Below are 12958 nucleotides of genomic sequence, written 5' to 3' on the forward strand. Positions count from 1 at the left end.
GGGGTTGATGATGCAACAGGTACCCTGCTTCATCTGATCCTGACACATTTGCAAGGTGCAATGACTTTTGTGAGCCTAGTTTTGATTTACGCCTTCTCTGCTTTTAATTGCATCCAACCTCATATTTTAGCAGAAAGACTGAAAAGCCTTCAGCCCGGCCTCATATCCCGATTGATGGACTTTATATCTGAGAGGTCGCAACGTGAGAGAGTAATGTTTGATCTAATGTTCTTTTATCTCCCACTGGGTCACCACAGGGATGCGTCCTCTCCCCTCTTTTATTTGTCTCGTATACTAATGAGTGCCAAACTCTATACCTGGGGCGGCATGTCCTCAAGTTGGTTTAGGTGATTGTGTCTCTTCTCAGGGATGATGACCCTGATCAAAGCCCTGTAGTGTCTGAGTTGATTGACCTTGTCCTTTTTAAACATGAATTCGTCAAAAACCAAAGAGATTATTGTAGATTTTAGAAAGAATCCTCCAGTCTTCTGTAAGCTTTACAGTTTTAAAGTTGATAACACGTTTATGGAAATGTTTTATTCTTGTTTTATTGAGTCTGTGCTGACCTTTTTCTTTTATCAGCTGGTATGGGTCGCTCTTAAAAACAGGAACAGGTTGCAGGGCATCACTAAAGTGTGCAGCACAATTGACCTGACTGTGTTGTATCAGAGGCGGAATATGAAGAATGGTCAATCAGTCCTTGTTGATCCCAGTCATCCCCTGCATGATGAGTTCAGGTTGCTTCTATTGGGTCGCAGATACGATGTTCCTACATGTAGGACCAATAGGATGAGGAATTCCTTGGTTCTGGCAGCCATTGTTCTGTTGAATAACTCTTTGTAATGTTGGTGTTGTATTTATTGTTTTTAATATTGTACTTATTGTTGGCCTGTTGTCAAAGTTTACCTTAACCTTAAATGTTCATTTATTCCTTTCATTCATCAATTATTTGTATTTATATGCATTTCCAACTGTTTGTGCATGTAGTGTGTGTTCCTACGTTTACCTACTGATGGCCCAGGGATACCTTGACATTGTCATGCGAGGACAGAGGATCGAACCCGCAACTTTTAGGTTGGTAAATGAACATTCTACCGCCTGAGTCGGGCCTCCTGGAACAAATTAATGACACTAACCAAGGTTCTAGGTTTGGGTTTCCCTAGGTTTGGGGACAATCAACAGAGGCTTCTTGCTATCTTCTGTAAATGTTGCTTTTATTTGTCAGGCTGCTGAATTAACTCCTGCCTTCCACACATCTGTGCGTCCCGCCAGCAAGTGGCAGAATTCCCAGGCCTCCCAATGTAGGTCCTGCTCACACACACTCTGACCTGCTTTCTGTGTGTGTGCGTGTGTGTGCGTGTGCGTGTGTGTTGAGGGACAGATCTGCGTATAACGTGAAGAAGACATGAATAACAACATTTATGTGGATGAGCAACTTTGATTGTGAATAAAAGGCAGGTGTCCAAACTTTTCATATGGAGAGATGCTTACTGAAAAACAAAATGCTGGAGAAAAAACTACTGAAAAATATATTTTTTTAAAACAAAATACTGAAAAAGATGCAGAAAAATAGGGAAAAAATAGTGCTGCTATGATGGTATTTTTAATTTTTTTTAAGAACATTAATACAACATACTGTAGATATGATAACAAGTTATATCAATAATATAGTATAAAATACTAAAAAGTACTGAAAAAAACAAAAAAAATGAATTTGCTTAATCTTCACTAGGGTCGCTGGGGGAATGCTGGAGCCTATCCCAGCTGACTTTGGGCAAGAAGCGGGGTACATTTTGGACTGGCCACCCCCAATTGCAGGGCACATATACAGGGGCTGCTCAATAAATTACAATACCACCCAAAAAATTATTTATTTCAGTAATTTCATTCAAAAAGTGAAACTTGCATATTATATACATTCAGTACACACAGACTGATACATTTCAAATGTTTATTTATTTTAATTTGGATGATTGTAGCTGAAAACTAATGAAAATCCCAAATGCAGTATCTCAGAAAATTAGAATATTACTTACAACCAATAAAAAACGGATTTTTAGAAATGTTGGCCAACTGAAAAGTATGAACATGTACAGCCCTCAATACTTGGTCGGGGCAGGAGTCTTGGAGTCCGGCAGGCGAGTTTGCTGGCCAATTAAGGACAGGGATACCATGGCCCTTAAACCAGGTACTGGTCGTTTTGGTGCTGTGTGCAGGTGCCAAGTCCTGTTGGAAAATGAAATCTGCTTCTCCATAAAGTTGGACAGCAACAGGAAGCATGAAGTGCTCTAAAACTTCCTGGTAGACGGCTGCACTGACCTTAGACCTCAGAAAACACAGTGGACCAACACCTGCAGATGACATGGCACCCCAAACCTGACAGTGGAAACTTTACACTGGACCTCAAGCAACGTGGATTCTACTGACCGCTGTACGTGTTCATACTTTTCATGTTCATACTTGAATATTCTTTTTAATGGTCTTTATTGGTATTTTTTCTGTTTTTGCTGTTTTTGTACAGCTTTCTTGTTTCATTGCATTTTATGAAGGTGCATGTGCCAAAAAAGTTGATCAAGCCGTGGGTTGCAAATGGCCCCCGGGCCACACTTTAGACACCCTTGTGCTAAAATGACTCCTAGACCAAAAATAAAATATCATTTTATTTACACAACAACTGTAATGCACTTTACAAACAGCATGTCATCTTTGTGTTATTGCTAACAAGGTGTATATTTTATTATTCAACTTTTTCTCACCCTTTCTTCTCGTTTATTCAAAATGTTTTGGTTCCTGTTTAATTATATTTTTAGAAAGTGCTGAGGGCCAATAAAAAAAACAAGCTGCGGGCCGCAAATCTCCTCAATTTGTTTGAGTCATCCAGATGGATAATCCTGTGTAGCCACAGATTATGTAGGGATTACAACTGAATCAATGTGTGGGATTAGCGCCGGCTTTAATTCCACACATTTGTCTGCCGTAGTTCACTTTCTGGATTTCCTTTTCTTCCCTCATTTGGCATGAAAAGATGCACACAAGTGCATTTTGTTGTTTTGTTGAAAAAACTAACCTGCGGAGTGATTGATCAACAGGTGTATTAGTGGATTTTGCAGCATGTGGTTTTGCAAAGATGAAAATAATACTTTCTTTTTTTTATTTGTCACACTTAAATGTTTCAGATCATCAAACAAATTTAAATATTAGTCAATGACAACACAACTGAACACAAAATACAGTTTTTAATGATTTTTTATTATTATTAAGGGAGAAAACAAATCCAAACCTTCATGGCCCTGTGTGAAAAAAACATTATTGAGATCTATCAGTCTGAAAAAGTTATAAAGTCATTTCTAAAGCTTTGGGACTCCAGCGAACCACAGTGAGAGCCATTATCCACAAATGGAGAAAACATGGAACAGTGGTGAACCTTCCCAGGAGTGGCCCGCCAACCAAAATTACCCCAAGAGTGGAGCACCGACTCATCCAAGAGGTCACAAAAGACCCCACAACAACATCCAAAGAGATGCAGGCCACACTTGCCTCAGTTAAGGTCGGTGTTCATGACTCCACCATAAGACAGAGACTGGGTAAAAATGGCCTGCATGGTAGCGTTCCAAGAGGAAAACCACTTCTGAACAAAAAAAACCCATTAAGGCTCATCTCAATTTTTGCCAGAAAACATCTTGATGATCCCCAAGACCTTTGGGAAAATAGTCTGTGGTTTGACGAGACAAAGTTGAACTTTTTGGAAGGTGTGTGTCCCATTACATCTGGCGTAAAAGTGACGCATTTCAGAAAAAGAACATCAGACCAACAGTAAAATATGGTGGTGGTAGTGTGATGGTCTGGGGCAGTTTTGCTGCTTCAGGACCTGGAAGACTTGCTATGATAAATGGAACCATGAATTCTGCTGTCTACCAAAAAATCCTGAAGGAGAATGTCCAGCCATCTGTTTGTGACCTCAAGCTAAAACCAGCTTGGGTTCTGCAGCAGGACAATGATCCAAAACACACCAGCAAGTCCACCTCTGAATGGCTGACGAAAAACAAAATGAAAACTTTGGCGTGGCCTAGTCAAAGTCTTGACCTGAATCCTATTGAGATGCTGAATTATGTGGCTGAATTACAACAATTTTGCAAAGATGAGTGGGCCAAAATTCCTCCACAGCGCTGTAAGAGACTCAATGCAAGTTATCGCAAGTGCTTGATTGCAGTTGTTGCTGCTAAGGGTGGCCCAACCAGTTATCAGGTTTAGGGGGCAATCACTTTTTCACACACGGCCATGTAGGTTTGGATTTTTTTTTTTCTGTCTTAATAATAAAAAGTTTAATTTAAAAATGCATTCTGTGTTCAGTTGTGTTGTCATTGACTAATATTTACATTTTTTTGATGATCTGAAACATTTAAGTGTGACAAACATGAAAAAAAAATCAGGATGGGAGCAAACACTTTTTCACACCACTGTATATACAAAATGTTTTATGTTCCTCTTTTTTATATCCCATAAGAAGAAACACTTTAAGTGTGTTACAATGTGTCCCTTTTGGAGTGGTTGTCTTGTGACTATACCAGGATACGACCTCCCCAGCTAGCCTATTTCCAAAAGCTTATTTTTTGTCATGAATGCTCATGATAAATCCATTTAAAAACCAATTGACTAAAAATGTGGTTTCTAATTGCATGCAAGCACTTAATACAACACTAAATATCTATGTAAGTTCATATCTATGAAAAATGCTAACCTACTAGCTGTTAGCACGCTACTACCTAGCAAGATAGCGGTATCTACAGTATCTACGTTTATACGGGTGAAAATGGCTAAAATGCTAACATGCTAACTGTTTGCATGTTTGCACCTGGCAGGACAGTGCTATGTGTCTATTTAAGTCCATATAAATGAAAATAGGTAAAATGCTAATATGCTAACTGTTAGCATGCTAAAAATGCTAGCACCTAGTACAATTTGTTTTTTAATTCTGATGATTTAATAGCGTGTCAAATATTACAATTCAACTGTTCTTATGATATTTCCTCAATGAAATCATAGAAAACAAGCTAGGTAAATATTGACAGCTTAATTGTTGTATTGATTTTCTAATACGTGGTGGCCGTGGAGGCATTTCAGGTATCAAATTATTGCCACCCCTATGTGAGTCATGGTCTCACCTTGGCCACACCAATGAAACATTTCTGGCTCTGCCACTGACTTGTGCTACACAAAAATGACAGTCCAAATGTTCCAAACAGGCGCCAGAGTAACATAGAGCTTGTAGTATAGAGCATGCCATTTTTACAGCCAAGTTTTTTTTTTGGCATTTGCAGTATTTTTCTTTTGAATTTGTTTTTGTTTACATGAGGAAGTTTGATTCTGTCAATCCTCTCCTTTTCCCCGTTAAACTCCCTCTTACCCCTTACGCCCTTCTTTCCCAAATACTTTCCTGCTTGTATTTGCCTTATGATAGGAGAACGTAAAATCACACATCTTTGCCATCAATTAGTATTTTTCCTGAAAACATCACTAATCTGTGGTCCATCCGTCATTGAAGCTCTAATGGCTCCTTATGGGATATTTTAGGAACATCTTTTATGATGAAACGTCATGGAGGTGGCGTGCGTGCGTGCTTGAACCCCGACGTGCACACCCGCGGCGGCGTGGAGGGTGTTGAATGCATCTTGCATCTTGTTGCATGCTGCAGAGCGAGAGTCTGCATGGGAACTGGAACACTTGTTCTGTTCGAGCAGGTCGCCTCCATCACAAGGCAGCACGCTCGTCAATAAGTTGCGTGGAGCGCTCCGTCACGCCGCCTTTACAACTTGCACGGTTCAAATTATCAGCAATACAAGGGAGGGGTGCACACACACGCACGTACACACGCACACACACAAGCATACACAATAGCCCAACGTGACACTACTGCAAACAAGCTGTTTAACCCCTTATGAAACAACGCTGTATATATATATATATATATACAGTGTATATATATATATACTGTATATATATATATATATATATATATATGTGAGAAATGGTCTCACCTGGGCCACGCCAAAATTTCTGGCTCCGCCACTGAAAAAGAAATATATAAATAAGGTAATAAATAATTCAAAATTAATCATATTTCGTGAATAAAAATCATAAAATAATAAATGAATTAAATGAATTAAAAATATCTTAACATAATTTGATAAGAATAAATTCATATAAAAAATAATTAATAACAAACAATATATGAATACAATTCATGGAATAAAAAATAAATAAATACATACATACACACAAAATTAATGATATTAAAATAATTCGATAATAATAGATCAATTAATATACAAATAAGGCCATAAATAATTAATAACAAATAATCCATGGATACAATTCATGAAATAATAAGCAAATAAATAAAATTTAAAACATTTAAAACATTTAAAAGTACATTATATATACATAAATTAATGAATAAGTAAATAAAGCATTAATAATAAATGATACATGATTTAACCAATAAGAAGACGACTTCTATGTGTTGCACGTGTTCAAATGTTCACTGTTGAAAGAGGATAATAACATATCATCAGTGATAAATAATAAAGTGTTGACTTCATGGTAATCAATATATTTTGGAAGAAAAATAGAAGAACACCTGTAGCGGGGTTGTGTTGCGCAGGTTGTGTGTGCATTGTGTGTGTGTGTGTGTGAGAGAGAGAGAGAGTCGTGTGTGCCGCGCACATGAAGAGCTCATTTATGAGGCGGCGTGTTGCATTTGGTGACATCCGAGCGCAAGTGGCCTTCTTCCCACGGCCACGCGTGGGGAGCGTACGCACACACACACACAACAAAGTGCTTCTTTTGACTGAATGGCCTGAATAGATGAGTACTTACACACACCGATGTGTCCTAGCAGGGAGTGTTAATTTGTTGCCACCACTGCGCTTTTATTTGCAAACCAGTCCTCCCGATCCAAAACCCGCGCAGGCAGACACAAGTGCACCAGTCTGCTGGTGCGTGTATTTACCGCACTGCTTCCACTTACTGCTAAATAAATGAGCTGAGGGCTCTTTAGATCCTTTACTGCAACACGTTGTGTATGCTTTTTTGTGTATTCGTGCAATTGTGTTGCGGTTCGTGGCTGTTCAAAATTTGTACATGCAGAAAAATGGAATCATTTGTGGTGGCCCCTTTTGTATTTGCATTGTTGTCAAGTAAGCACACAAAAAATCATCCAAAGTAGTTTAAGATATCCTAAAATGTTTTTTTTTTTAAATCACAATTTTGTGTCACTTTTCTCTCACTTACCAAAAATGACTTTTACGATTCAGTCAAAATTGTACATATTTATGTTTTCTTTACTTGCCTTCACTTATACAAAACATTTCTGTTTTCATTTTTACAACTTTTATGTCTTGTCTTATTTTCAACATTTTATTTCTTCCCTTTCCTCAACACCGCACAGTCTGTCATTTTTTAAACTCCCATTTTCTTATCAAGTTTATTCTTTTTAACACTTGCCTTTCATAAGTAAAGGGAATACTGCAGCTGTTAACATGTTAAAGATACGGCATGAATGGATAATCATCAATAGATATGGAGAAAGGGTAGGATATTGTTGACAATGAATAGACAATGAATATAACTATTATGATTATAATTATAAACTCTTTTGTAGGTTTTTCCCTACATGAACATTTCCCCATAATTTTGATGGTTTATTTTAACAAAGAGAGACAGAATATCCACTGAAACAACTGGAAAAAATAAAATCATTTAAATGAAAATCCAAAAATGATATGGACTAATGGTAGAATCTTAAATTTTTTCCCCTGACTATTTTTTCTCTCATGTAAAATGCAAAAGATATGGTGTGAATGAATTATCAAAATGATTAGTAACAGTAGATATGGAGAAGGGATTGTTTATCAAAAAAGGCAGTAAATACAGTATACTTGTATTTATAACTATTTTAACTATTGAGCTATTTTTTCCCTTTAAATAGACATGGACATTCCCCCACAATTGTTGTTTTATTTGAACAAAAAGGGACAGAATATTTTTTTCAAAGAAGGAAACATTTTAATACATTCAATCAAATACAAAAATAATACATATTTTGGTGATATTGTTTTTCTTGCTTTTAAAATAACTCTATGGACTGTAAGGGAGTAAACTTGCAAAATCAGCACAGGATGAAATAATGATTTCCCCCACTGTACATAGAATAACATGTTGTACTTTTCCTTCATTGTATTTGTCACTTTTGACATGTTATCATTGCATTTCTACATATAAAGATAGCAATGGATAGAGCAAGAGAGAGAGAGAGAACTCTGGAGCGGTGGGCGTGGCTTTGTCGTGGCTGATCTCTAGGTGCGCACCGCGGACAGGCCTGTGATTGGTTGGCGCTTGGATGGAGCGGCACGCGACCACGGATGTCCTCATAAAGGCAGCTCGCGTGCCTGTCCTTCAACTAAAAGTCAAGTGTTGACCGCTTGGCACCACGAAGAGTCAACACAACACACAACAAGGATGGACGGCGTGCTGGACCCTTTCTCCGCACTAGACTCCTTCTCCTCCCCTCCGTACTTCAACGATGACGACTTCTTCACCGACCAGTCCTCGCGGGACGGTCACGTGGACACGAGCGACTTCTTGGACGACGACGTGGATTTCTTTGCCGGTCATTTTCCAGACTACGACAGCAAGGAGATTCACGGCGACTATGACATCGGCGACCTGTCCTTCTCCTCCTCGTCGTCCACAGTCTCCTACAGCTGTGCGGACAGCACCGCGGACCTGTCCCCGCACGGCGGCCCCTTGTCGCTGAAGAGGCGGCGGAGGATGCGCTCGGAGATGGAGATGCAGCAGCTGCGGCAGGCGGCCAACGTCCGGGAGCGGCGGAGGATGCAGTCCATCAACGACGCCTTCGAGGGGCTGCGCTCGCACATCCCCACCCTGCCTTACGAGAAGAGACTCTCCAAAGTGGACACTCTCAGGTTGGCCATCGGTTACATCAACTTCCTGGCCGAGCTCGTCCAGTCGGACCTGCCGATCAGGAACTCCAGCAGCGACACGCACGTGCAGCCAAAGAAAGTCATTATATGTCACAGAGGAACAAGTAAGTCATCTGACTTGACTCGAATATTACTTTCAGCTTGCAAAGATGACTAAAACATGTCTCCCCACCTCTCCTCTCCTTAGGGTCTCCCTCCCCGAGTGACCCGGACTATGGTCTACCCCCTCTGGCCGGACACTCTCTGTCTTGGTCCAATGAGAAGCTCCTTCGAGAGCAGAACATCATCCGCACGGCCAAGGTGTGGACTCCAGAAGATCCTCGGAAACTGCACAACAAATCAGCCCTCACAGACATAGAAAACGAGCCCCCGTTTGGCCTCGTGGCTTAACAAATGCCTCCTGACTATAGAAGAACTTGAAGTGATGATGTGTTCAGGTGCATTGTAAAAAAAAACAAAACTATTTGAGTACTTGTAAATATTTATGCATTACTTTTTTTTTCCAATTTAGGCTCCTGGCAATCATGTATTTAATATTTTCATGTTTTAAAATAATATATTTTGTAATTTAATTGCAAAGAATGAGAGGATATTTATTTTTTATATTGATGATGATTTATTTTTTTCAATTCAATCTGCAAATAAATCAAACTAAGGAACCGGATTGCTTTGTGTTTGTGTGAATTAGTAAAAAAACAACAACAACAACAACAAAGAAATACCACTGCCTCCCCCCCCCCCCAATAAAAATATATATATATGATATTTATATATAGGATATATAAAATGTATACTATTTAATATGTATATAGATAAACTATAATAAAATATACTAATTTATTTATATAAAAAATAAAAGCATTTATATACTAAAACTGCACACTCATGAGTCATGTTTCATGCTGAACAAAATCTAGACAACAATATAGATACCAAATATATAATATTTATATGTACTGTATGTTATATGAACTGTAATATATCTAATATTTATATCTATATAATATTTATATAGGGCCGCACGGTGGCCTAGTCGTTAGCATGTTGGCCACACAGTCAGGAGATCGGGAAGATCTGTGTTTGAATCTCCGTTTGGCAGTGGCGTTTGCATGCGTGGGTTTTCTCCAGGTACTCCGGTTTCCTCCCACATTCCAAAAACATGCATGTTAGGTTAATTGGCGACTCTAAATTGTCCATAGGTATGAATGTGAGTGTGAATGGTTGTTTGTCTGTATGTGCCCTGCGATTGGCTGGTGACCAGTCCAGGGTGTACCCCGCCTCTTGGCCAAAGTCAGCTGGGATAGGCTCCAGCATGCCCGCGACCCTAAAGAGAAGAAGCGATGGATGGATGGATTTATATATATTATATATATTGTTAGATTATATTTATGTATATATTTATATGTATACGATATATAGACGAGGATCTGCTACAAAGCAGAGTGGGGGTTGTTTACACAGTAGGTGAGCCTGTGTGACTTAGGGGGCATACTGCGAAGCGACTTTAGTGTGTTAACTCATAACCTGGTCCCGACCAGGCTATGAAAGCGCCGCTGTTTCACTGTGTAACTCATTCGGAGATGGCGTCACCATTTATTGAGAAACCGATGGACGTGGGAGCAAGAATGATTCGAGCAGCACGATAACAGGAGTGGCATCCTTGAGATCACACTGATTCGCTAGCAGGCCCTGATTAAATTCTCTATAAGAGATATAGATTTTCAGTTGAGGGAATAAATATTAACTCGACCAACGCTGGCAGACGTATATGCCACAGCAGGCATTGCAGGAGTACTCAGCCAGTTAGTCTTCTTTTCTTATAGTATTTACTCCGAGGGAACAAACACGTCTTTATTCAAACAGAAAGGAAAAACATCGTCACGAGGGAAAAAGTCGCCACAAAACACGTCAACAATGCTACCTAATGGTCACCATGGGGTACATCAATCCAGAACTCAGTGCAGTAAAATATGAAAATACAGTATTGACATATTTCAAGGATGAAAAAAGACAGTTGTTGCTCCAATTTATTTATTTTTTAAAAAGATAAGCGTAATATGTCAATGTTGTGCAATGTTGAGCGTTAATGAATGAAAAGACTAGTAGGGTATAGTTAGCATAATAATCAGTGTTAACGTGCACATTTACACGCTCAGCATTATTCTGCCAGCGGTCCTCCCCCGCTGCATTGGCGGCAACAGTGTTGCTTTTGGCAGAAATAATCCTTTTGAACTCCTTATAAAGCTCCATCATAATTACTTGCTCATCTTGTGTAAAATACACCGGCTGGGATCTCTTTGCTTTTGAGTGGAAGTACAATAATATGACGACAAACGTGAACGCGCACTGAGCACAAAGTCGAGAACCGGACTTGACAAAGTTGATAACCACCGTTGCAGTACCGTTTAACTATGTTTGGGGGACTTTGTTGAGCTGCATCTTGAGCACAAAGCCCGGCTTTGTTGAGTATCGATGAGCATCGATGGGAACCAGGACTCATTCATTTGTTAAAATTTTGATTCCTACCTTCGGTGATCGACCAGCCTGCCAACTGGAAAAAATGGCTGCATACCACCAAAGAAGAAGAAGCTGGCGAACACCAGCGAAGACGAAGTGTTGGTGTTCATCCATTTCAGTCTTGGACAATGCGACGACATTAAACATTTTGGCTGAAATTCTGCAAAAAAATGAATGGTCAGTGCAGTGCAACATTTGCAACGGCATCATATCATGCAAAAGAGGGTGCACCACTAACATGATTAAACACCTCCGGATTCACGGTGTACAGAGTGCCCCGTTTTTGAGGCGCTGCGCCGGACGTCTCCCAAACAGTCAGGTAAGTAAAACAATAAATGACGTCGTATGGTGAATTTTGGAGGCTCACCGTCACAGCCATATGGTCACAGCCATGTGGCTAACACTCGCCGGTATGTGTGTGACAGTCAGACAGTTAAGCTAATAAGCCGAAAAACAATTGAATTCATTGAGCGAGATGAGCGGCCTTTCTTAGCGGTGGAAGACATCGGGTTCGCCAAAGTCTCATCCTCTGGAGCTTTTAGAGTAAGCAGAAGTAAAATATGTTTTTGTCTCAATTAAGGTGATTTTATTGTTCCTTTTTTCATATCATATAGCGAGTAGCAGGGGTGCAGACAGGAATTCTGGGTCCCATGAAAAAAAACAAAAAACATGTCCACCCCCCCTTAATTAATCACTAATTTGATTAGTAATTACCGATTTTTGGGCCCCCTGGCAGTCAAGAGACCTTTGAATCGTCCTGAATTTTCTCCTATATATGGCACCACTGGCCAATAGCACTCATCATAAATACATTTAAAAATTTATAGTTAATGCATGTAAACGGTATTAGCAGTCCTGGATGATCGGTATCGGAATCGGCAGCATAAAACCCTGATCTCTACCCAATGCTGTCCCTGGATTCTGTTTCCTCTGCAGATTCCTTTACTTCAGGTGCGGAGCAACGAGACACACCTGCAGCCACAACAACAACAAGAACACCCATACTGGTTCATATGATGCCATAACCTGGAAAGTTGGTAAAAAAGTAACTAAAAGCTTCCAGCATGCAAGACAATATTGTGACAGGAATATGCTAATGATATGCTAATGGGAGGGGGGCACTGTGTACCCGCAACAGCTGAAGGTGTTTAAAGCGCACATGGTTGTGCAGCAGCATGGTGGGAGGCTGTTGAATGCAGTCCAGTGCTGCCAGGTGCTGCCTGGCCAGATTTTCCCGTGGTAGCGGCATCCATGGAGTCCCTCGGGCCCCCACGCTCCCCTCCACAGACACACACACCCACTTCAGCACACTGCCACTGCAGCCAATATGAAGCATGGTGCTTTTAAAAAGCTGTCAGTGCACCAATGGGGAAACACGCAAAAAGCTAGACTGAGAGGCCTGTTTGATGCTGACATTGTGGTGGAAATGCACACGTAGC

At 40.0% G+C, this 12958-nt stretch overlaps 1 protein-coding gene across 1 annotated transcript; it reads left to right on the forward strand.

Annotated features, from left to right (window-relative positions):
• Window positions 1-8475: 8475 nt before the first annotated feature.
• ptf1a (pancreas associated transcription factor 1a) lies at window positions 8476-9557 on the forward strand. The gene is made up of 2 exons (XM_054768193.1): window positions 8476-9106; window positions 9190-9557. The coding sequence occupies exons 1-2, from the start codon at window positions 8518-8520 to the stop codon at window positions 9390-9392; spliced, it is 792 nt and encodes a 263-aa protein (XP_054624168.1). The 5' UTR covers window positions 8476-8517; the 3' UTR covers window positions 9393-9557.
• The last annotated feature ends 3401 nt before the right edge of the window (window positions 9558-12958 follow it).

The sequence above is a fragment of the Dunckerocampus dactyliophorus genome, chromosome 2 (assembly GCF_027744805.1).
Source record: "Dunckerocampus dactyliophorus isolate RoL2022-P2 chromosome 2, RoL_Ddac_1.1, whole genome shotgun sequence".
Classification (NCBI taxonomy): Eukaryota; Metazoa; Chordata; class Actinopteri; order Syngnathiformes; family Syngnathidae; genus Dunckerocampus; species Dunckerocampus dactyliophorus.